The sequence below is a fragment of the Aotus nancymaae genome, unplaced genomic scaffold (genome assembly GCF_030222135.1).
Source record: "Aotus nancymaae isolate 86718 unplaced genomic scaffold, 86718_ANA_hifiasm-v0.15.2.pri h1tg000064l_1, whole genome shotgun sequence".
Lineage (NCBI taxonomy): Eukaryota > Metazoa > Chordata > Mammalia > Primates > Aotidae > Aotus > Aotus nancymaae.
The window spans coordinates 17924672-17951556 of NW_026988479.1; the positions used below are offsets into that span (position 1 = coordinate 17924672).

The 26885-nt window shown below is 39.1% G+C and overlaps 1 protein-coding gene across 7 annotated transcripts in view; it reads left to right on the plus strand.

Annotated features, from left to right (window-relative positions):
• Positions 1 to 26885, plus strand: part of ARHGAP26 (Rho GTPase activating protein 26) — a 643473-nt gene that overhangs the window by 338511 nt on the left and 278077 nt on the right. For all 7 annotated transcript variants that reach the window (XM_064366439.1, XM_064366438.1, XM_064366434.1 and 4 more), the window contains one exon: positions 14947 to 15025. In XM_064366439.1, coding sequence (XP_064222509.1) covers positions 14947 to 15025 — 79 coding nt within the window. The remainder of the gene's footprint in view (positions 1 to 14946; positions 15026 to 26885) is intronic.

The following is a 26885-nucleotide window of genomic DNA, read 5'->3' on the forward strand; positions in this document are numbered from 1 at the left end:
CAGTGTCCAGTTTTCAGGCTGTGAAATCTGGGAAGTGCTATTCTCACCCTATCAGTTGCATTTGGCGTTATAAACGAATGGTACAATGAACTGAAGCAGAAAACTCACCTCTCTTCTTACATCTACTCCTCTGTGACCTTCAGAAAGTCCTCATGTGACTAAATTAAAAGAGGCAATACAGATAGAACATAGTGACAGGCACATGGCACTCAGTAGGTGTTCCATAATGGTGTTTTGGTTTCTGTACACCTCTTCTTCCACCTTTTATTTATTTGTTTAGAGGTGGGGCCTTCTCATGTTCCCAGACTGGAGTTGAACTCCTGGGCTCAAGCGATCTTCCCACCTCAGTTCCTGAGTAGTTAGGAAGATAGGTGCACCACTGCCACTGTACCCAGCTCCACCTTTTATTTTTAAGGTGACAGGTTTTTTTTTTTTTCTTTTTTTTTAATCCAGGATGACTAGCATGAATAGGAGATATCCTAGCAGTAGTATCACTTATCAGCTAATTGTTTTCATTGTATCCCAATACATTGCTGTCAGTTTGTTAATCCTCAAATCCCTGACACATAGGTCCTACAGAAAACTGTTGTCATTCATTGACCCATAAATGGGCTGGAAATCAAATAAAGTGTTAATCCAGGTCAATGGGACTTAGAGCTACAGCTCTTGAACTTTATGTGTCAAGGATCCTTTTTATTTTATTTAATTTATTTATTTTTGAGATGTAGTCTTGTTCTGTTGCCCAGGCTGGAGTGCAGTAGAGTGTGATCTTGGCTCATTGCAACCACCGCCTCCTGGATTCAAGCAATTCTCCTGCCTCAGCCTCCTAAGCAGCTGGGACTACAGGCATGGGCCGCTGCGTGTAGCTAATTTTTCTGTTTTTAGTAGAGACTGGTTTTCATCATGTTGTCCAGGCTGGTCTCTAACTCCTGACCTCAGGTGATCTGCCTGCCTCGGCCTTCCAATGTGCTGGGATTAACAGGTATGAGCTACCACACCTGACCAAGGATCCTTTTTTAAACCAAATACATTTCTATAAATCTACTTCTAATTCTTATATATCTTTGATATCTAAAAAGTAAGCCTATGCTCTTGTCTCTGTGTCCTACACCCTTTCATATTGGCTTCTACATGATTTCAGAGGCCACATCTCATCTAGTTTTTTTTCCTCTAGTGCCTTCTTTTTTTTTCAGAACTAGTTTTGGGGGGAAGTTCAAACCTGAACTACTGAGGACCCTGGGATTATATGGCGCAAATGTTTTACAGACTAATATTATTAGCTCTTCATATCTCTGGCTTTCCTTCAAAAGGATTTCATTGTTCCCAACATTGAAAGGCTAAAGTTAGTAGAAATTCTTTGTATTTCTTCAATCTTAAACCAAAAACCTGCTTGGATCAGGGTATCATGTCAATCCAATCAACATGATGATTCTTTGAAGTTCCCTTCTGATTTCTTTTGAAATTCAGTTTTAAGACTCTAGCATTAAGAATATGATATGACTTTAAATAAATGTAACTTGTAGTAGTTGTGCGGTGTTGCCACAACATGCTCCAAAGGATAATTTTAAAAATTTTCCTAGCAGGTACTTGCTATAGATTAAACTGTGCCCTTGCCAAAATCATATGTTGAAGTCCTAATCCCCAGTTTCTGAAAATGTGGCCTTATTTGGAGATTCCTTTATAGAGATAATCAAGTTAAAAATGAGGTCATTAGAGTGGGTCTTAATGCAATATTACCATTGTCCTTGTAAAAAGGGAAATTTTGACCCAGAGATGGACATGTACACGAGAAGAATACCATGTTAACATGAAGGCAGAAGTTGAGGTGATGGACCTACAATCCAAGGAATGCCAAAGATTGGCAGCAGAGCACCAGAAGCTAGGAGAGAGGCATGGAGCAGATTCTTCCTCACAGATCTTGGAAGGAACCCTTTATCTTGAACTTTTAGCCTGTAGACCTGTGAAACAATACATTTCTGTTGTTTAAGCCAGCCAGTTTGTGGCAGTTTGTTACAGCAGCCCCAGGAAACTAACACAGTATTAATAGAGAGGGCCTCTCTCAATGAAGCAGCACCCATGCACCTAGCAGCCTTTAAAAGGAGAACTCAACACTTACTGCTTGAACAATCCCATTGACAAGGAACCCCACTTCACAAAGCAGCCCATTCACGTCAATTACTTTCTTTCTTTCTTTTATTTTTTTACATGATGATAGCCCAAGCTTTCATTAGCTTTTTAAAAATCACTCTTTTTTGGCTAGGCGTAATAACTCATACCTGTGATCCCAGCATTTTGGGAGGCTGAGTCAGGTGAATCATTTGAGCTCAGGAGTTCAAGACCAGCCTGGCCAACATGGTGAGACCACATCTCTTCTAAAAATACAGAAAAAACATTAGACAAGTGTGGTGGCGGGCACCTGTAATCCCAGCTACTCAGGAGGCTGAGGCAGAAGAATTGCTTGAACCTGGGACATGGAGGTGGCAGTGAACTGAGATCGTGCCACTATGCCCTAGCCTGGGTGACAGAGTGAGACTCCATCTCCATAAAATAAAATACAATAAAATAAAAATCACCCTTTTTATTCTTTAATAAAGCAGCATTCTTGGGTGCTTTTGTATTACTTTGCCATAGCACCAAGCATTTGAAGGTTTATAATTTATATTGGTTAATAGAATAAAGACTAGATTTATCATTACAAAATTTGAAAGTTTGTAATTTATATTGGTTAATTGAATAAAGACTAGATTTATCATTACAAAAATGTGTCAACTCTTTGAGAGGGTTTAGTGTAAAATTTCTGGGTTAAAAGATGGGACATCATTTCAAAGCAGCCGTTAGTGGTAGCAGGATGTGAATTGGTAGTACTTGCTCATGTCTGTATTCAGTCACTTTGAATAATTAACTCCGTCATGCAGTATCTTAAGGAAATTCATGAGCAAATGTAGGGAAAATATTTGTTAAGGCTAAAGATTCATGATACTAGTCATTTGCCAGCATCCCTGGATTTGTTTATTTTTAAGAAATTTCTCACAGATGTAAGTGACACATGAGTATTTTCTCTCAAGTGTTTTCCAGGAGGGTCCACTAAACCATGTAAGAAATAATAAAAGAACTTCTTCTGACTCCCTGAATCAATGAAGTCTCTTGAGGGTCAGTGTTTACGCTGGGGAAAGGAAATGATTATTTTTTTCCGGGATTAGCTGACTCTCACCAATGTCCATTCATTTGAAAATGCTGTGTGTTAAGTGCCCCTTTCTCAGCTCTGGTACTCTCTAGAGGTGGGCAGCAAGGGTAGCTTCTTAGAGATGGCAAGGATATTTAGTGCTAGAGTTGCAGTAAGGGACAAAGCAAGAATAAAGTTGTCTTCATGGAAGTTACCTTTGAGCATGGAATGCTCATACACATTCAAGCAGCTAAGATATAAATACCAGTATGTTGAGTGTTTCAGCAAACCTGGAGGGCCAGATTACTGGGGGGAAATGTAACAAACAAGAGGACTTTACCCTTCCATTCTTACAGAGGATGATGGCATGACTGGAATATACTGAATTCACTCCCTCCCTCCTTCCTTCCTTATTTTATTGAGCATAACTACATGCTAGAGACTACTGGCAGTGGAGATATAAAGTTTACAAATCGATTGTACTTTCTTAACAGACCTCATCTGATTTTCTTTCATACCATTCCAAGGTCCTTCTTGTTTTGCAAGCTTTCCAGGAATGGGTAAAGGGCAATAGCTCTCCTCTGATCTAGTCCCAACCTAGCATGTCACATCCACTGTCAACTCTATCTTCTTCTTACCAGGTAACCTGTATTTGCGAAGTAATGAGGTTTTCCTTGTATTTGTTGGTTAGGTATTTCACTAGGTATGTTTTATATACCTCTGTTCAATTCTAAATATCTATCTCAGGTGATTTGTTTCCAGAGGCAGAAAAACATTTTATGCAGCTTTTAATACAGTAATATGTGTATGTGGTTGTTCAATTTTATTTTTTATGGTTATGTGATTTGGGGATTGATTAGTTCTTTTCTTTGGGGCCATGATGAGTGATTGTGTAAGAGACTAGAGGAGCTTAATCAAGTTACTTGCTATTTAAACTAAAATTTTAGCAGGTGCCCATATAGTCTGCATTTGTGTGCAGGTAGGAAAAAGATCCAGAAAAATTGAAGGTTGGTAAAAGTCAGAATAGGGGAGGCCAGAAAGATTTTTGGAAGATCTGAAGAAATCTACTAGAACCCTCAGCATCCTCGTTTCAAGTATGTTTATATAGCAGGCTGTATGATGCAGGTAAAAAAGATCAGAGCATTACTAAATTTGAATTTGGGATCTGTCCCTTACTAGATGTGTGACTCTAGGTCAGTGGTTTAATATCTGTAAGATGGGGCGAATCATAACTACATTGCAGGATTTTTTCTTAAGCTGGAACTAATATTCCCTTCTGATGGAGTCCTACGTCTGAAAACATGGCTGTTGATTTTTTTTCTATACCCTAAAACCTGAGACTTGATTGTTGTGATGGTGAACCTTAGCTTTGGTGGATATTGCTGTGAGCCTGCTTTCTGTCTTAATGGTGCTCTTTTTCCTGTGGTGTCCTGAGTTTTCAACTTATCTATAAGCTGAGAGGAAATACAGATGCATTCAGGGTATGTGTGCAAAGGGCCTGCTAGGGGAAGATTCCATTTTCAAACTGTATATGTGATAACCTGTTATTGATACATATTTCATATAAAAGATAAAATGTTATGCTTTTATTTCCTATTTATGATTTCAAGAGGAAACTATATTAAGTTATAATAATACTGTTTCTTCTAGCTTGATATATGGTGTGCGTGCCTGCATTGGTTTCTGTGTCTTTGTGAAATTGTGTGACTATGAGATTATGTGTTTTTCCAAAAAAGAACCATCTTATGTAACAGACTTTGTTTCAACATTCAACCTCTAGATGGCAGTTTTGTGTATGCATTAGCAACTATTAGAAGGGCCAGTTGAAAATCAGCTGTCCTTTATATACCTTGTATACATTGAAAGGAGAGAAAGTGTGTGTGCGTGCGTGTGTGTGTGTGTGTGTGTGTTTTCTATAGGAAAAAATAATCATGTCAGTATTATTCCTTAAAGGAAGAAGAGTATCCTAAATGACTCATTCGTTCTCTAGAAATTCCTTCCTCCCACCCTTTCATCACAAATCATTCATACCCACTTTCTTGCAAAAACAAACATGCTCAGTAAGTTGGGCCTCTGTTTAAACATTACCCTTTACCTGGCTCTTTGAACTAAAGTGCCAGGCCCTTTGCTTTAGGGATGGCTTATTTAGGATGGTGCAGAAAAGATGAGTGATTTCACTGTCTGTGTGTGCTGAGAATCTGGCAGTCCTACTTTTCCCTCCTGATGCAATGTGCCTTTATCTTATGCAACAGATGAATCCATTTTTCCTGGTTTCAAACTTTCCCTCCCTCCCCTTCTCAACCCTTGTTTGAAATAATATTTGATTTTGCCTTCCTGCTGGTTGGATTAGAGTGCTGGTCTCAATGCCATTGACATTTCAGGCAGGAAATGGTGTTTTCCTTCCTCAGAGGGTGTTATATGACTCTGACTTCCGTGACTTGAGTTTGGGGGAAGATATCATAGTTTCTGAATTGCTTTTTGGCTGTTCTGTAAAATAAGTTAGTGGAGAAGTTCTTGGAATCTTGTAATCTTAGAATTCATGTAGTTTGAACTTGTCTCTGAGTTGTTGTTTTTTTTTTTTTTTTTAATTAGAGCATGCTGTTTGCTGTTTGATTCTGGTTTAGCAAAGAATGGGGATATGGTGGTTAATGGACTTGATTGGGAAGGTGATTGAGGCAACTGTATTTTTACTCTTTAGTCTACATAGTGAAATATGTAGTTTTATTGGCTGAGTATACCAGTTTATTTGCCAATTTCTAAATATAAGATTAGTTTGTCTTTTTAAAATCGAAACCAAAAATTAGCTATTACATAAGTCTGGATAGAAGAAACATTTCCGTTAATTGTGAGATAGAATAGTACACTTGTACTAGTACAATTGTGAGATAGAATAGTACATAGGTACATTTCTGTTAATTGTGAGATAGAATAGTAAAATTGAAAAAAATACATAAACCAGAAGTTATATTTTCAGTTTGTTATCAATAATAGTAACAAGTATTTGCGTTCTCCTTGAGTCTCACTCATCCCATAGTTAAAAATGCCTTGTCCTTGTGCAGTGTGTTAAAATTTGCTTGCTTCTATGTCCCTGATGCCTAGCATCATGACTAGCACATAATAGGTACTCACTCAATTATTTGTTGCATTTAAGAGCCATGCAGTTTAATAGGCCAAAGATGTCTTTGTCTGGGCTTCCTGATGTTTTACGACTTCAGTCTCTCATAAAAATGTAAGAACTTATCTGATGTGTTTGGCGGTATTTACTTTTTAGACTATTATTGTTGCTATGGCCCTAATTATTTTAGAAACATTCCTCTCAAAAGATCAGTGCTGCATGCTTTAATAGGTTATGATTCTTTCATCTATTAGGATCAGTCCTTTCTAAATAATTGATTAGAAGCTACTTCTAAAAACTTAGAGGTTGACCCTTGCTTCCTCCCTCCCTCGCTCTCTCCTTCCTTCCTTCCCTCCTTCCTCCTTCTTCTCTTTAAGGTGCTGGTCTTCCTGGATCCCAGGGTACATATGCTACATGCACAGGGGGGCAGTACAGCATTGTCATTAAAGTATGGGTTTTGCTTTAGATTCAGTCACACCTGGGTTCAAGTCCAGGCTTTGGCACTTACTAGTAATGTGATATTATGCAAGTAATTTATCTGAGTCTTAGTCTTTTCACTTTTAAAAAGAGGTATAATGGTAGTGTCTGCTTCATACAGTTATTGTGAAGAATGAATAATAATACAAGTAAAGTCCTTAGCACAGTGGTTAGCATGTAATAAACACTCAGTAAATCTACCTGTGGCTTGGGGGCTGCCAGTTGCAGCACCTTCTGGTTTCTCACTTTCTCTGTCTCTCACCTGTACCACACCCAGATTATCATGGCATATTATTAATTTTTCCCATGCACAATGGTCTTTAATGCAGAAGGACCTCAACAGTTTATTACATCAGAGCACGCATAGTAGTGCAGATTCATACATTAGATTATCATTGCCTTCCAGTGATGGCACTAGATCCTTGAGTATCGGAAGAACAAGGGAAGCAGCCCAAGTTCCTCCTTTGTGGATGACCTGGAGATACTCTCCTGAGTTTGACTGTAAGGTGAATCAAGAACATAGACAGGCATCCTTCATTGTTTGTCCTAATGCATGAGATGGATGAATGTATAACATGCAAGGTTGACCTGGGGTAGAGCTCAGATAGATTCAGAGAAAGACAGACACAGACAACAGAAGTTGCAAACAAGTGGTCCACAGACATACTTGGTTTGGCTTGAATATGGTTTGAGGCAACATTTTAAAACTGGAAAAATCTGTAACTGCTTATCATCCCTTCTCACATGTTAGCTGTTGGTTGAGCTGAATAAGTTACTTCCTTTAGGTGGGGTATGTGCTCTCTGTTCTGCCACAGTCCCCACCATGCCCTGTTGCCCACCTCCCCCCATGAAGACAAGTGACAACTTTTTGCTTTGCACTTTCACTGTTGTTTTTCCCATGGAGGGGACATAATTCTTTATTCTTTGTTTCTATCTGAAAGTAAAACTACAAAAGAAAAAAACCAATAGTAAGATGAGACCAAGCCTGTTTTCCTCAGATTAAAGAATTTCTTATCCAGTTTCCCTCATTTTGCTTACTTACTCTGTCTCTGTAGACATTTGGGTCTGTAATCTCATAAACAGACATGGAAAAGATGTCATTCTCCAAGATTATTCTACATGGCTTTGGCCATATCTTTGTGTAAATGAAGCTCTTCTGAACCTGAACCATTGCATTGTCCAGGAAATGTTAGGAATTCATTTTCCCGGTAGCACTTTAGAAACAAAGGACTATTTCCCCTCCCTGGAACTTGCAAGGCTCTTTTTGCAAGTGGATGGCAGCTTGTGCTCCATTCCTTCATCATTCTCCTTTGTCTTCCTATATAAGCATAGTGAGCAGGTTTCAGACACAAGCTTTGAGGTTGTGTATTCCTGTGGATGCCTCAGCTCTTCTACTTTGAACTGGAACCTTACATATATGGCAGTGTGGATGGAAGCTGGGGAATGAACTCATACCAACAGAAGATTTATAGTCTTATGAATGAATAAACCCTAGATCTTTGGAGGCTGATTTAGAAAGAACAGTACTGTTAAATTCTGAGTGTTTTTGTTTCAGTGGGGTGGAGTTAGGAATAGCATTTCCTTGTCCAATAGGAAGTCGGTAAATTGCCAAACCACTGAGATCACTATTGTTGACTCAGATTCAGGAATAAGATTAGAGTAGGAAAGCTGTCGAGTAACCCTGGAATTGGGGCTGGTTGTGATTCTGTTTGCTCTTGGCTGGTGAGCAGGCTATGAGTTGATATAGCCAGTGGTCCCAGGATCCTGGATGTGTTGCTAAACCATATATTGCTTTCCATGGGCTGTTTCTGGGGGCCAGGGTTGGAGGAGATATGGTGTTGGGTAGCAACTTGCCCTGTGATAGATGGAGAGCTATTTTTTGCATGGCTCCTGTAGTGTGAGAGGTGGGGTTACCAGCTTAGAGAAAATTCCAGATCCTTGTTCGTGATTCTCAAGCAGATGCAGATATAGCACTAAGGACATATTTGGAGTGAAAAGGAATTGCTGTATTTTAAGTAGATTCTTAGGATTGAGCTCTACAGACGATTTTTAAGTCATTTGCTCCTTCTCTCATCTGGTGGGTGGAGGGAGCTCCCTGGTAGATTTTTTAGAATTTGTCAAAGACCCCTTCTCTGTTGTTATTAGTTATCAGACATTAATTTTAAAAGGAAGTGGTAGGCCACTTTGTTGTGTTACTCAGGAGGAAAAAGGAAATGGCCATTATGTCAGCGCAGGTGTGTCCCTTCAGCTCTCAGCCCTGTGTGCTTTGTGGTAGAGGCATGAATTTTTGGAGCATTCACCGTGTGCCTGACACTTTGAAATGTCGCATACACTTCTCATGTAACCTTCCCAGCATGCCCTGAGGTGTAGTCTGGTAACACTGGTAGACAAGTAATTGAACTGCTCTATGCTACAATTATTTAGGATGTAGGTAATAAGAGTAGCACAGAATAGTTCAATTCCTAGTCTGTCATGTTTATACAGCTAGGAAGCACTAGAATCAGGATAACTAGTGAACCTAAATTATTGATGAGAAGTCATAGCTCTTGGGCATTTGACATAATTTTTATTGAGGTGTAATCACAGCAAAATGTGTGAATCTGAGGTCTGTATTTTAGTAACTTTTTATACACACACACACACAACTGTGCAACCACCCAGATGAAGATACAGAATGTTTCTGTCACTCCAGAAGATGCCCTTGTGCCCCTTTCCACTCATTGCCCATCTCTTCCAAAAAACAATTACTCTTCTGACTTCTGTCACCATAGATGAGTTTTGCAAGTATTTTAACATCATAGAAGTGGGGTCATACAGTCACATAATCTTTTGTGTCTGGCTTCTTTCCCTCATTATTATGTCTCTGAGATTCATTTATGTTACATGTAGCAGTCGTTGAGCCTTTTTTTTGTTGTTGTTGTTGTTGTATGGTATTCAATTGTTCAAATATACAACAGTTTACCCATTTGTCAAGGGATATTTGTTTATTTGTTGTTGTTTTTAAAACTTTTGGCTATTCTAAACAAAACTTCATGCATTCTTGAGTGTGCCTTCTGGTGGACATATGCACTTATTTCTCTTGAGTATATATATAGAGGTAGAATTGCTAGGTCATAGGGCAGATGTATGTTTAGTTCTAGTAGATATGGCCAAAGTGGTTTCATCAACTTATTCTCCCACTAGCAATGTATGAGAGTCCCAGTTAGTCTGCCTTTTTGCCAGTACTGGTTATTGGTGGCCTTCTAATGCTCTCCATTCAGGAGGGTGCTTATTATATCTCATTGTGGTTTTAATCACATTTCCCTGATAAGTGATCAGTTTGGGCTCTATTTCTCAGCCTTATTGGCCATTTGCATGTCCTCTTTTATGAAGTGCTTATTAAAGTGTTTGTTGTATTGGGTTGTTCATTTTTTTTTCTTATTTATTTGTAGGTATTCTTTACATATTCTGGATATGAGTCTTGGAAATAGATATTACAAATATCTTCTCTCACTCTGATTTGCCTTTTCATTTTCTTAATAAAAGTAATTCAATAATTAAATTCATCTTTTGATGAGTGTAAGTCCTTCATTTTGGTGAAATTCAATTTTTTAATATTTTTTCTTTATGATTAGGACTTTTTGTGTTCTTTAAAAAAAGAAAACCAACTAATTGTCTTTCCATCTCTTGAGTATTTTAAGACAGCTAAAACATGGAGAACCACTGCCATAGAAAGTAAGCCCCAGTTACTCTGGATGCTGTTGGATTCTTGTTTTCATTAGCTGTTTGCCTAGAGTGGTGTCATAAGCCTTCATATTTATGAAGCACTTTAGGTTTTTACAGAGCTCTTTATCATTCAATCTTGTTTAATCCCATGCAGGAGCTCACTAAGGTATTTGCAGAAGTGCATGGCTGATTTTGACACCAGAGGATTTGGGTGGTCAACATGAGCTCTCTAGGGCCTGCGGTGCCATCACATTGGCATGACATTGTGCACAAGAGTTAAGGATTGGACTGCTTGTGTTCACATCCTGGCTCTGTATCTTGCTAGCTCTGTGGTTGTGGACAAGACACTTAACCTCTCTGAGCCTTGGTTTTCTTATCTGCTAAAGGGAAATAATGAGAATATACTTTTCTCATGATATAGGTATGAAGATTAGGTGAATTAATTTTTTTTTTTTTTTGACGCAGAGTCTTGATCTGTCGTCAGGCACCAGGCTGGAGTGCAGTGGCGTGATCTCGGCTCACTGCAACCTCCACCTCCTGGGTTCAAGCAATTCTCCTGCCTCAGCATCCTGAGTAGCTGGGACTACAGGCACAAGCCACCACTCCCAGTTAATTTTTGTATTTTTAGTAGAGATGGGGTTTCACCATGTTGGCCAGGATGGTCTCAATCTCTTGACCTCCTGATCCACCTGCCTCGGCCTCCCAAAGTGCTGGGATTACAGGCGTGAGCCACCGCACCTGGCAGTTGAATTAATTTATATATAGTCCTTAGCACAGCAGCTGGCACATACTGTTGGTTTATGATTATTAATGTTCTTTTATTGTAGTGAGTCTAATAGGCTCACAATTCTTTGTAAAGGTAAAAAGAGCTCTGATCATATACTCCATTTCTCTTTCATTGTTTTATATGTTCCCTTCCTCATTCCATATTATCCTCCTCCTTTTTTTTTTTTTTTTTTTTTTTTGGGATGGAGTCTTGCTCTGTTGTCAGGCTGGAGTGCAGTGGCTCGATCTCTGCTCACTGCAACCTCCACCTCCCGAGTTCAAGCAATTCTCCTGCCTCAGCCTCTCGAGTAGTTGGGACTACAGAAGCGTATCACCACACCCAGCTAATTTTTGTATTTTTTAGTAGAGATGGGTTTTACCATGTTGGCCAGGTATCCATTTCTTCACTTTGTGATCCGCCCGTCTCGGCCTCCCAAATCACCACACCTGGCCTATCCTCCTACTTTTAATCTCTCTCTTCTCTGTCTCCCCACCCTCCCCATTTTTGCTATGAAGAACCACATGCATTTCAAACATGAACTAAATTGGCATCCTGTAAGAGAAGGTCTCAATCTATGCTATTTTATAGGGACTGACATGGAAAGTGGAGGGTCGTTGAAGGTTTTGTTTGTTTTATTTTGTTTTGAGGGATAGTTGTTAGTAGGGACACAGGGAAGGAAAATATGGTGAGAAAGTTATTGTTTTACTCCAGAATAAAGAAAGTTCACCCTTTTTACCTTGGTTCTTGGAAATCCATACGCAAGACATTTGTATAACAGTGGTTCTAACTGTAATGAAGGAAAAGAAACTTGGAACCAAATGAGCGTTTTCTAGATGTCTACAAAGGAAAGTACTATGATCTAGATGTACATACATCAGGCTGAGAGAAAATTATCTGAACTTAGGGTCATGGGATTAGAACTGAGTGTGTTAAATACGCTTTATTCACCACCTACTATCCACTCCCTACCCTACTCCCACCCCTGCAAAAGAGAACAAGACTACATGTGGAAAAGAACTTGTATTTTGATATTTCTTCTTGAAATGAAAACAAATCCTGTTGACTTTCCTGGTTACCAAGGCCAAGTGGCCCACCCTTCATAGCCTGTGAGTTTGTCGAGCTTCCTCTTTGTGACTCGGGGTGGAAATCTCACACTGTGTGCCATGAAGTTGATGTAATACCTGTGAGCCCCTGAGACCTTGATATGTAGGCAGCTCTTGTGATCTCACTGTTTGCTGGTGAGCCACTAGCAGGAAACAAACTAGAGACATGTTGGCTCCTTGACCTCACTGCAGAGAGGAGGGTGACTTTGCTCTCTAGGGCAAGGGGAACAGGAAGGAAAAGAGTGGGGATGGAGTGGACAGCCCAGGGTGTGGGCCTCAAACTTAACTCTGAATCAAGATCACCTGGGGAGTTGGTTAAAATCCAAGTTCCCAGGGCCAGCCCAGTTCAGATTCAGTAGAGTAGGATTGGGCTGGAATCTCCATGTAAATGTAATGCCTGATTCTGAAGCAGGTGGTACAGGAGCAGCACCTAATAGCAACACTCAGAGACCCAGAACCAGGGACTTGAGAGTTCTGCAATAGACAGTAGCTGCAAAGCTATTAAAATGTTGTGGTTGGTTTTTAGAAAGGTGGAAGGGTGGAATCAATCCATTGTGCCCTCAAGCCACAGGGTCAGTTCTGTGGAGCCACCACTGTCAGCTCTCTGCAGACACCCACTGAGTCTGGCACACCGAATGGGCTGATGGTGGGAAGTGGGCACTTGATTGGGTCTGAGAATGAGAATTTCTGATAAGACAAGGGAGAGTCCTGGAAGGCACTCATGGAGAGAGGAGTTATTCCATCTTCTGAGTCACCTTTGTATGATGGTTCCAGTCCCAGTGTGATCTTCAGGGGAATGACTACCCTCTTGGGATCAGTGTCCCACCATCATCAACATGCCCACCATGTACCTGCCCACCCCTCCTTCCACCCACATGCACCCACACTCATCTTTCTGTCTCTTGCTCCTTTACTCACTCCCTTCTCTTGCTCATTTGCATGCTTTCCACCTCTCTCTCTCCCCCACACAAACACGTTCACACCCTCACACATTCACACTCCCATCCCGATGCCCCTTGTAACCCCAACCCATCTGTATTTACATGCCCAGAGCTCTAAATTTTTTTTTTTTTTTTGAGATGGAGTCTCATTCTGTCACCAGGCTGGAGTGCAGTGGCGTGGTTTTAGCTCATTGCAACCTCCGCCTCTGGGTTCAAGCAATTCTCCTGCCTCAGCCTCCCGAGTAGCTGGGACTACAGGCATGGACCACCATGCCCAGCTATTTTTTGTAGTTTTACTAGAGACGGGGTTTCACCATATTGGCTGGGATGGTCTCCATCTCTTGACCTTGTGATCCACCCGCCTCAGCCTCCCAAAGTGCTGGGATTACAGGTGTGAGTCATCATGCTCAGCTAAAATTTTTTTTAAGGGGAGGTTGAGGGGTGATTAATGAAAAGAATCAAATGTGATTTTTAAATTATGTTAAACCAAATAGGTTTAGCATATTTGTTGGAACTATAGATACAAGCCAGAAGCAGAGATGATAGGTGGGTGAGAATTAACAGGCTTGGGTGTTTATGGGGCCCCGGCTTGTGCTGCTCAGGGTGTTGCTCAGCCTGTGTGGTTTTAATACCTATTGTTGTATGATCATTAGCAGCGTTTGTGCACTCAGACAGGAATAGGACTTTAGTTGTTGCTCAGTGGACCTCTTCCTCCTTTTTAGGCTGTCTCAAATTTTAAGGAGGATGGTTTTAACTAGCAATTCTTAACTTTTTGAGGGTTGCAGTTCTTTTTGAGAATCTGATAGACAATTTGATTTGTCTCTACAGAAAAATACACATACATTTGAGGGAGAGGAGGAGGTGGTTTAGAGACACTCTAGGATCCATCCTCACCTTAAGTGAAGAACACCTGCTTTAATGGGCATGGAAGGCTTTTAGCCACTTCTCCCACAGTCATTTTTATGGCGCAGGCTCTTTTCCTGTGGAGTGTCATTTGTAACAGGAACTGAACAAAAACCATTTGACATTGTGTGCATGTCTTCCAGAGGGTTTGTGCTCAGTTTTAGAGAACAAGCAGATTTCAGTGAGTGAAATGATCTAATGCATATAAAGCACTTAGCACCTGACATGATTAAGTACTCATTTTGAAAAAATACTGTACACATTTAATCATAACTACCAAGATGATGACCACCATAAAACTTCACCATGTCTGAAGCACTTTAGAAGCATTGGACTAGATATTGGGAGACAAGGATGCCTCCAGCTTGGATATTTTCCCCTCTTTTTTGAGTCCAGTAATTCCATTCACTTCCACAAATATTTATTGCATTTCTACTGCAAGTAAAATATTCTGTTAAGCATTTTGAGGACTAGAAATGAATAAGATTTCAAGGAACAGTGTCTAAAGGAATCACTTCTATATGCCTCTTACCTGTAAAATAGGGTCATATCTTCCATGTTTCTGCCTCTCTGAGAGAGATGGACTGACTGAGAGGAATTTGGTCCTTCCTTTCTGAGACTAGAAGCTGGCTTAGAAAAGCCAAGTGTTGTGCCCCTCTTGGCGTTGTTAACCGTAGCAACCACTGACTTAGAGTGGATGTTTAAGATTTGCCTTCACCAATGTCTCTACATGTGGCATTGATTTCATATCCATGTCTCTCCCTTCTCTGCAGGCCAGGGGTTATCACCATGCAAGCATTGTCGGAAGAGGACCGGAGGCTCTGGATGGAAGCCATGGATGGCCGGGAACCTGTAAGTAACAATTCAGGGAAGTAGAGCAAGAATAAAGGCCCTGAGTTGTTTGTTGCTTCCCTAGTGCAGTAATTTTTGCTGTTGTTCTAAAGTCTTGGGTTCTTGAAACCAATGTACCAGAGGTGGTTTTTTATGCCTAGGTTTATGTTTGTGGATATTGATTTTGCTTCTGTAAAGACGTAGTTCTTGAGCTTCGGCCTCTCAATCCCAAGGCATGAGTTCTGCATAGCATTATACTAGAACTCCCTCTTTGCAGAAGCAGGTGTAATGTCCCCAGGTCTCTTGAAGGAGGCAGAGTCTGGTCTGGCCTACTGAAATTACAGGTTATACAACATCTTTTATCATTGACTTATGGTTCAGCTTCCTATAGTAACTCACCTCGTCTTATAAGCAGTGGGAGATTATTAGGGTGGATGGAGGGAGGTGAGCCTGGTAATATGATCCATGCTCCCATTTCAGAGATGCTGGCCTTAGCTGGGTGGTGTAATCTTGTAGTTGTTCTGTATCTTGTGACATGTAAAATCTATAAGAGCCCTGGAATTGTTGTAGTCACCTTATTTTAGTTCCAAGGATCTCAACTCCTTTAGTTTCCTAAAGAGAGAGATAAATATAGACAAATGATGTCTATGTAATTGACAGTAATACTAGGCTTAATTTTGTCTCCCATTACTGAAAGCCTCTAGGGAACATTACTAGAGATATATGCCCAGTAGACAATTAGCAGCTCCAGCTTTAATCACCGTCTCCCTGATTAGTTAAATCTGTCCCCCTGGGAGTTTTGGATTTCTCTAGTTAGCTCTTTGTCTAGTTGGTGTTAGTGTGGTTGCCTTATTTCAGCAAATCGCAAGGTTACAGAAATCCTAAGAGTACAATCTAACCGTGTGCCACCAACAAAAGAGAAAAAGAATCTACGATGCCAGAGGGCCAATAATTGATACAAAGGTGCTGTTTGCCAAAGGGAGGAAATGTGTGCAAGGAAGAAGTAGGCCATGGACTCCACTGACTCTGGAACTCTATGCGTCAGGCTGGATAATGTCAGCTGATTTGTGTGTCTCTTTCTCAGTCTACCCTGGGGAGGTGATCTGGTAACATAGATTAATGTACCTTTTTACTCAGTCATATTTTATACAAACATGGGACTCAATTCAATCAACTAAGCATAAAGAAATAACTAGTGTTATATGACATTTAATATAGAGCAAGGTCTCTTAAAGATTTAAATGATGATTAAGGCACAGTTTGCTAAACTGTAATTAAGCGTTGTTTAATCTTAATTCTTCTTGTGGGCTAAAATATAAGATAGCTCTGATTGTCTCTGAATATGTTATTACCCCTAGAAACCCTCAAAACCAGATATACATTTCCACCTTTAGAGCTTTATGGGCACAATAGCTGCTTGATGTCAAAGGCCTTTGAAAGAAGCTTCCCAAGTAGGTCTTTCTTTTTACTAGCATTATCTACCATTTGTTGAGCATGTTTTTCATGTTAGGCACAGGATTAAGCACATCACATCTCTTAACCCATTTATTTCCCTTTAGTACTTAATGAGATAAGTGCTATAATTCCATTTTATAGATGAGGAAACTGAGGCTTAGAGAGGTTAAATAACTTGCCCCAAGTTGCACAGATAGTAAATGGCTGTATTAGTAGGCTACAGGCTAGGTTGCTATAACAGAGAGACACCAAAGTACAGTGGCTTATGGAAGATAGGGAAATGTATTTCTCTCTTAGAGCCAAGAAGGAAACAGTCTATGCCTAGTAGGGTCATTCTGCCATCCTCAGCCCATGGCTTCCTACGTTGCTCCAGTGATTGCCATTTTCCAGCCAGAAAAATGAGGACAAAAGTATTTTGAAGGATTCAGAAGATGCACTCATCACTTCCATTGGCTCGAACATAGTATAGCCACATCTATCTCCAAAACAGACTGGGAAATCTAGGTTGTACCTAGGCAGTCATGGGCCCAGCCAGGACCCCGGGTATGTTATTACTTCAAAGAAGAAGAGGAGAAAGGATACTGTGAGTAGTTGACAGTCCCCATCCTAGTGGCAAAGCTAGAATTTGACCCATGTCTAATCCTAGACATAGTCGATTTTCATCTTTAATGGAGATAAAATTTCAAATTGCCTTGTAAGAATTCTCAGTTCATTTTTACAATACTTTCACTCATTGCCCTGAATGATTCTTCAACTTATAGGGGAGGAAATGCCCAGGAAGCAAAATCCTGTTACGGCATTCTATTCTTGGGATGCGTAAAAAAAAAGCCAAATTACAACAACAACAAAAAAACCCACCAAAACCTACTAACATCTCTCCCTCTGCCCCCAATAAGTCAGAGTTCTAAAACTGCCTTGCCAATTAATTCCATTTTAAGCCTCCCCCTCCTTTTTCCCTACCACTTAGATATTTGTTCTCTGTCTGTGTATAATTGGTCTTCTTACTAACCACTTCAGTTTTCCTGTAGATTAACATCTGGCCTGTGCAGATGGAAAGTGTGCTGTTGAAAGAAACATCTTACTCCAGAATGTACAAATTAAAACAAGTTTAAACACAAAATAATTTTGTTTCTAAACATGATATAAAATTATTTCCTCATAGGAACATATAGCTTGCTCTGAAAACCACACTTCCGTGTGCTTTTTAGTTTCCTAAAGAGAGAGATAAATATAGACAAATGATGTCTATGTAATTGACAGTAATACTAGGCTTAATTTTGTCTCTCATTGCTGAAAGCCTCTGGGGGACATTACTAGAGATATATGCCCAATAGACAATTAGCAGCTCCAGATTTAATCACCATCTCCCTAATTAGTTAAATCTGTCCCCCTGGGAGTTTTGGATTTCTCTAGCTAGCTCTTTGTCTAGTTGGTGTTAGTGTGGTTGCCTTATTTCAGGGAGATGTTAATAGTGGCAACTATCTTCTGTTTTATACTTCTATCTCAGTTGTTCTATGATGGATTATTTGGTGTTGGTGGTTTTTTGTTTTTTTGGGGGAGTTGTTTAGTTTCTATTTTTTTTTTGTTCTTTCATTGTTCACTAATACCTTAGGATGGTTGGTTGAAAAACAAAGAAAAGCTAAATGAGCCCAAATCAGTTGATTTTGCAACATTTCATTTTTAAATATTAAATTTAGTTTTAGGCTTAAATCATGGTTTTTAATATATAATCATACGCTAGTCTAAAGAAATGTTGAATGTCTTTATGGTGTTGGTGGACATATAATGGAGGAAAAAATTAGAATTTTCTTCCTACAGTAAGCATTATGGATTTTATCTATGTAGTAAATTTGAATTATTTTAATTCAAATGTAGGTAACCCAATTTGAACTTGGGGAAAAGCTGGATTTATTGGGTTACTCTAGTAATGAAAAATACTCTAGTCTAATAGTCTGTGACCCATCTGAATCTGGGATCTTACATAATATTTGGAGTTGGTTTCTTCTTTTGCATTGGCTTCATTTTCCAACGTGTTCTTTTCATAGCATGGTGAGATGCTTCCTTACTACTTGTTTCAATCTTACATCCTATTATTAAGAACAGGGGTCAGTAACCTTTTTCTGTAATGGGCCAGATAGTAAGTGTTTTAGGCTTTGTGAGCCATGTGGTTGTTGTTGCACTAACTTTGCTGCTGTAGCTAAAAAGATGTCATGGACAACATGTAAATGAATAGGTATAGCCATGTATCAGTAAAACTTTGTTTACAAAAACAGATGGCTGGCCAGATTTGGGTCATGAGCCATACATAGTTTGTTGATCCCTGATCTGTAAGTCTAGTAGAAAGAGAGCTTTTATGTAATCATTCAAAAAAAAGTTCCTTATTTGGATTTTACTGGACTAACTACTTGGTCCAGAGGCCAGGATGGATGAATTGACCAGAACTTACTCACGTGCCCATTGCACTGGAGCTGTATACATGGTGAGGGAAGGTTGTCTTTCTCTGAGAGAAAAAGCATTGTTGTATGAAGGAAGGAGGTAGATACTAGTCAAGAGGAGCAACACAGTTTCTACTTATTCTCAGATGTATGTTTCTTTAAACTTTATATTCGGAAAGCTTCCTTTTTGATACTTGACTAAAGGTGAAAACCCCAAGTTTACCACTAACATCGTACTTAGAGTAAAAGACTGAATGCTTTCCCCTTAAGACTGGGAACAAGATGAGGGTGTTCACTCTCACCACTCTTACTCAACAGAGGACTGGATGTCCTGGCCAGTGCAGTAGGACAATAAAGTAATATAACAGGCATACAGATTAGAAAGAAAGGGATAAAACTGCCCCCACTTTCAGATGACACGATTGTCTATGTAGAAAATCCCAAGGAATATACACACACACACACAGACACACACCTCCCATACACACACACCCACCGTACACACACACCCCCATACACACACACCCCCATACACACACACACACACCCCATACACACACCCACCATACACACACCCCCATACACACACACACACACACACACACACACACACACACACACACAGCCCTTCTATAATTAGTGGGTGAGTTCAGCAATGTCAAAGGATACAACATAAACACATATACAAAATCAATCACATTTCTATAGATTAGCCATAATCATATAGTGATCAAAGTTAAAAGCATAACACCATTGTTAGTCACTCTCCCCAAAATCGAAGTGACTAGATATAAATCTAATTAAACATGTAGAAGACCTGTATGTTGAAAATTATAAACTGCTGATGAAAGAAACTAAAGAAGATCTAAATAAATGGAGAGACATTAATGGATTGGAAGAATCAGCATAGGAAAGATGTCAGTCCTCCTCAAATTGATTGTAGGTTTAATGCGATTCCTATCAGAATCACAGCAAGATTTCTTATAGATACAGACAAGCTTGTTCTAAAATTTATATATAAAGGCACAGAAACCAAAATAGATATAACGATTTTTAAAAAAGAAGAATGAACTGGAAGTAATCTCTCTACCCTATTTTAAGACTTCTTTTTTAGTGACAGTAATCAGGACTATGATATTGATGGAGGGATAGACACATAGATCAATGGGACAGAATAAAGAACCCAGAAATAGACTCACACAAATATGCCCAATTGATTTTTGACAGAGGTGCAAAAGCAGTTCAATGGAGGAAGGATAGTTTTTTCAAGAAATGGTGCTTTTTAAAACATTCATAGGCTAAAAAAAAAAAAAACCCTTCACTTAAACCTCATATCTTATACAAAACTTAATTCAGAGTGGATAATAGATTTAAACGTAAAATGTAACACTTTAAAACTTTTAGAAGAATGTGTGGGATCCAGAGCTAGATGAAGAGTTTTAGATGCAATGCCAAAAGCATACACAACCCATAAAACAAAAAATAAAGTTTTCTTCATCAAAATTAAAAACTTTGCTTTGTGTGTGAAAGACCCTCTTTAGAGGATGAAAAGGCAGTCTACAGAATGGTAGAAAATATTTGCAAAAACATATATCTGATAAGGGACTTATTTACATCTAGTTCTTTTTAGATCTAGGATCTAAACAAAACAAAACAAAACAAAACAAAACAAAAAACACTCTCAAAACTTAACAGCTAAAGAGAAACAGTCCAATTAGAAAAATGGCAAAAGACACAAAGAAACATTTTACCAAAGAGGATATGGCAGATAAGCACAGGAAAAGATGTTCAATATCATTAGCCATTAGGGAAGTGCAATCTAAAACCACTATGAACTGTCACCTTCCAGAATGACTAAAATTAAAAGTAGTGAAAATACTGAATGCTGGCAATGATGCAGAGAAACTGGATCATCTGTACATTGCTGGTGGGAATGTAAGGTGAAACAGCTATGCTGGAAAGTCACTTGGCAGTTTCTAAAACTAAATATCGCAGTTACTCTATGACACAGCAATTGCTCTGGGGCATTTAATCCAGAGAAATGAAAACTTCTGTTCACACAAAAACCTACACACAAATGTTCGTAGCAGTTTTATTCATAATAGCTTGAAACTGGAAATACTACAGATGTTCTTTAATGGGTAAGTGGCTAAACAAACGGGTATATCCATGCAATAGAATACTGTTTGGCAGTGGAAAGAAATGAACTATGGGTACACAACAACTGGGTACATCTTAGGAGCGTTAATGAAAAAGGCCAGTCTCAAAAAAGTATATATAATATATGCTTTAATTTTGTAATATTTTTGGAGTGAGTTTTAGAAATGGAGAATGGAATAGTGATTTCCAGAGCGTAGGACCATTGGAAGTAGGAAGCAGGTATAAAGGGGGTAGCACAAGGAAGTCCTTAGTGGTGATGGAATAGTTCTGTATTTTGATCTTGGTGGTTAGTTATATGAAACCATATCAAAGTAGTTATGAGAAACGATAACAAAGTGTATGTGTATGCTTCTGTACAGTCCTACATACACACAAGTGAATGCATGTCAAAACTCATGAAGTTTGAGCAAAGTGTATAGTCTAGTTAACAATATTGTGCCAATGACAATTTTCTAGTTTTGATGCTATGTTTTAAGAAATATCATTGGCTTGTCGGGGAAATTAGGGCAAGGGATTCACAGGACACTGTTTTTATTATTTCCTGTGAATTTATGGTTTTAAAAAACAGCAAAGTTAGCTAGTCAGAGAGAGCTTTGAAATGATTCTGCTGGATTTTTTCACTTTCTGTTAAATCTGGGTTGAGAAACAATAGGGTCACTGTTGCAACTACATAAGCTTTTGTTTTAGTCTTGTGTGGCCATTGTCTGAGGCTTGGGAACAGATGACTTTTCATATTAAGTTGGACATGGAAACCTTAGTTCAAACTCCATAAATACCACAGCTCAGGGAAATTTTAGAGACAGCAAATTTTCTTTTGCAAGTTTCCAATAACTAAAGTTATCTCTCCTTTTCTCGTTGCATATTGCTGGTAAGCATGTTTGCTAAAAGCAAGTAGAATAGAATCACTACCAGCCCATCATCATTGCCAACATAAACACACCCAACCTGAAGTATGTATTATTCCTGTACTATGGAAAAGATGGCTCAGGAAGCTGGTGGGACTCATAGGGTGATCCAGAGCTTCAGCACTTGCATCTGCCTCTTAAAACTGCGTTTCCATATATCCCCTTAGCTGTGATTAGTGGTGTCTGTCTGGAACTGCTTATATCACCTCTTTATTTTAGATGTATTAGTCGTCTTTCACATTTCAAGGATTCTTTAATTTTAAATATGTCGCCACTTTGAGCTGGTACTTGAATCTCTTTTGACAGCCACAAGTTTTGAAGGTTGGCAGGTACTAGATTTATGTGGAATTAGGTTAAGAAGGTAAGAAACAGGTACTGTAGCATCAACAATTGTGTGTAAGTCTGTGTATTAGGAAATCACTACTCTTGTAGGTCAAAAATAGCCAGATATTGGCAATTTCTTATGGCTCAATCTCGTATCTGTGGAGCAGGAAGAAACCCGCACATAAGTCAGTATCATACCCTTATTTATGAAAGCGAGAACACTGCCTAAAAAAGGCTGATAATTGGTTGATCTCGGATAGATAATTCAGGTCTCTTAGCATTCAGTTCTTTGCTATTTTTTTTGCTGCAACACACAAAAAAAATTGCTGCTGAATTATTAGGAAGTCATAGTTGAATGATATCAACCTTTACTTTTTAAGTAGAGTTACTCTGCTGTGGCTACTGCAATGGAAGAAGGGAAAGAAGGGAGAGGCTAAGGAAAAACCAGTCCTCTAGTCAAAGACAATGTTGCTTCCTTCTGCTCACCTCCATTTGAAAGATACCTTCCGCTTTCATCTTTGTGGACTTTGGGACTGAACAAAATGTGTCTTCTCTCACCTTTCTCTGCTGTGTCCAAGCTCTAACTCCCTAGTCCTTCAAGAACTCCTGGAATAAATGGGCAATTGCATTGCATCTTATACTCTGCATCTAATATCTGAAAGAGTGAGCTGTTAAAAGTATTTAAAGGAAAAAGTAAAATTGATTATATTATGCTGAGATCTCAGGATTAGAAGCAGAATGTTAGAGTGGTTAAGAATGTGGGCTCACACAGCCTAAGTTTAATTCCTACTCCATGGTTATGGCACTCTCAAATTGGAAAATGACAGTCTCTCTGAGCAGGTTTCCTCACCTGCAAATTGTGATAGTAATAGTCCCTACCTGATAAGATTGTTTTGTAAGGATCAACATATATATAAATGCCTGTGCCTGGCAAAGTGATCATTTAAAGCTAGTTCTTACCACTGTCTTTTTGGAGAGGGAGGTGAATATTGGAATACCTGGGTTCTCTTTCTAGCTCTGTTTTTAAATTACTTGATTCACTTAAACAGCTCAAGTCACTATGTTCCAGTTCACCAGAGAGCAGGGCAGGGACTACTTTCAATAGTATGGAAAGTGTGATTTCATTTAGCAGTCAGTGTGAACTTTCAGGATATGACTAGAGCAACATGAAGTAATCTTTAGCCTTCTTTGCTGTGATGCATCCCAAGCCTGGCAGTTCATAATTCTGCTGTATGCTAACCTCAGCTCACCAGTCTGCTGCTGATGCTTACATTTTTCTTTTGTTGTTAAAATAAGTGATTGAAAGAGTATGGATAGTTAAGAAGGTATGGGGTGTGCTTGCTAAGCTCTAGTGTGACTATGCAGGCCTTACTCCCTTCTTAGCTTTCTTTTTATTTATTTATTTATTTTTAACTTTTAGGTTCAGGGGTGCATGTGCAGGTTTGTTATTAGGTAAACTTGTGTCACAGGGGTTTGTTGTACAGATTATTTTGTCCCCCAGGTACTAAGTTTAGTACCCAAAAATTACTTTTCCTGATCCTCTCCCTCCTCCCATGCTCTACTCTCAGGTAGGCCCCAGTGTGTGTTTTTCCTCACTTTGTGTCCATGTATTCTCATCATTTAGCTCCCACTTAAAAGTGAGGACATGCGGTATTTGGTTATCTGTTCCTTTGTTAGTTTGGTAAGGATAATGGCCTCTGGCTCCATCCATGTTCCCACAAGGGGCATGCTCTTGTTCTTTTTATGGCTGCATAGTATTCCATGGTATATATTTACCACATTTTCTTTATCCAGCCTATTATTGATGGGCATTTAGGTTGATTCCATGTCTTTGCTATTGTGAATAGTGCTGCAGGGAACATATACATGTGTATGTCTTTATGGTAGAAGAATTTACATTCTGTTGGGTACATACCAATGGGATTGCTAGGTCAAATGGTACTTCCGTTTTAAATTCTTTGAGAAATTGCATTACTGCTTTCCACAATGGTTGAACCTAATTTACACTCCCATCTGCAATGTATATGTGTTTTCTTTTCTCTACAACCTTGCCAGCATCTGTTATTTTTTGACTTTTCAGTAATAGCCATTCTGACTGGTATGAGATGGTATCTCATTGTAGTTTTGATTTGTGCTTCTCCAATGATCAGTGATATCGTGAACCTTCTTTTTAATATCACGTAGTATGAATGGGTGAAGAGTCTGAAAGTGAAATCCCCAGTGTGGTTTCTGTTTCCCTGTCTCCCATGCTCACTCACCCCCAGCGGCTAGAAAATTGCATTATACCCCCCATTTTATTTTATTTGTGTGTCTTCTCCTCTTACTGGATCAAGAAGCCAGTTGCAAGCTTCATTTTTGTGTCATGTGAGTGCTTTTATTTAGGTGGACTTCATAATAGGTGCATATGATATCATATCAATGTGCTGAGGTCTTAAATTTAATAATACTCACTTATGTTCTTGTTCCCTTTGGTTAGATTATTCAGAAGACCAATTTCTCATGAAAATTAGGAAATATTTAATTAACCAACCTGAGTTACAAGGTTGGAGAAAAGAGAAAGAAGTCAGGTAAAATTGTTTTATGTTAGAGAGTTGATGAAATTTTCTAAGAAATGGAAATTTTGATAGCCAGAGAATTTTTGCTTGAACTTTATGACTTATATATGTTGATGGCACTTACTCAGGTCTTAGGGATTCTTCTTTCAACATTGAGCAAATATATTTAGATTGTCCAGCAATCACTTTGATGGGCAGTAAAGATACTAAGATGAGGATGGGTCACATTAGTAGAAATTTATTTTTTTTTGCTGTACTTTCCCCATTGCCTGCACAGTGGCTGGCAGAGTAAGCATTCAGCAAGTGTTTGTTGAATAACTAGAGTCAAAACTAAAGGGAAGGGTGGAGGATGACCAAAATTGTTTCTTAGGGAACTGAGTTGCTTTCATTACCTTAAACCTGAATTTTTTGATTTTATGGTTCATCTTGACACGTATCTACCTACTTGTACCAGAATTTAGCTCAGTGATTAATTTTTTTGTGCCATGGATACATTTGGCAATCAAGTAAAGCCTTTAGATACTGTCTCAGAATAATGTTTTTAACTGTATAAAATAACATACATAGTTACAAAGGAAAAATTATATACAAATATAGTTATCAAAGTATTAAAAACATTTATGATACAATAAATAAGTGCTTCCTTATTACCATATGAAATAAGAAGATGTGTGGACAGATGCGATAACTCCTGTAAGTGATATTTTGGGCTGTCTGCCTGTACAGTAATGTTACATGGATTTCTACTGGTGACAAAGTCACAGGTACTCCTATTACTACTGCGGTGTATTGCCTGCATTTATATTTGAAGGAAAATAAATTTGGAAGTTAATGAAAATAAAAGTTTTTTTGTTCCCGCTTTCTAAGTTCATGGACTCCCTGTATCCTCTCTCTAGACCCCACTTCTTCATTTCTTTGCAAAGATATTTTAAGAGACTCTTCCTATGAAGCTCTTAGCCAGGAATTATACATTGATTAGTGTGATTAGTGTGACTATTTGATATCTGTCTGCTTGCTGGATTGTGATCGTGGTGGGTTTGTTGTTGTTGTTGTTGTTTGGAGACAGAGTCTCACTCAGTCACCCAGGCTGGAGTACAGTGGTGGGATCTCAGCTCACTGCAACCTCCGCCTCCCAGGTTCAAGCAGGTCTCTTGCCTCAGCCTCCTGAGTAGCTGGGATTACAGGCATGTGCCACCACACTTGGCTAATCTTCTTTTGTATTTTTAGTAGAGATGGAGTTTTGTTGTGTTGGCCAGGCTGGTCTCGAACTCCTGGCCTCAAGTGATCCACCTGCGTTGGCCTCCCAAAGTGCTGGGATTACAGGAGTGAGCCACTGCGCCTGGCCTGGACTGTGATCTTGAAGTGGTAGAAATGTGTGTTTTTTGTTTCTTTCTTTGTCTTTGTAGCTTTGGTGCATAATGTCTGGCACAGAGTAGGTGGTAACTAATTACTTGTCAAATCGTCAGATAAACCTAAGGAATATTAAAGTATGGTTGGTTTGGCATGATTTCTTACCTGAGACTGGTTCCTGATGATCTCTACTGTCTTAATCCATTCAGGCTGCTATCACAAAATACCATAAACTGGGTAGTATATAAATACATGTTTATTTCTTACAGTTTTGGAGGCTGGGAAATCCAAGATCAAGGCACCAGCAGATTTGGTGTCTAGTCAGGGCCTATTTTCTGATTCATAGATGGCGCCTTTTATCTGTGTCCTCACACAGTAAAAGGAGCAGGGCCGCTCTCTGGAGCTTCTTTTATGAGGGCACCCATCCCATCCAGGAGGCCTCTGCTCTCATGACTTAATCACCCCCTAAGACCCTACTTTGTAGTACTATCACATTAATGATTAGGTTTTCAACACATGAATTTTTGGGGGGGAAGGCACCCATATTTAGACCATATTGCCCATCTACCTTTAAAGATGTTCAAAAATCCACTGTTCATGATGCTCACTTCTTTACTATTGGTTCTAAATATGGCACAAAAGCCCTTTGGATTGTCTTTAGCGTTTTCTGCAAGCCTCAGATTATCGTTGATTTCAT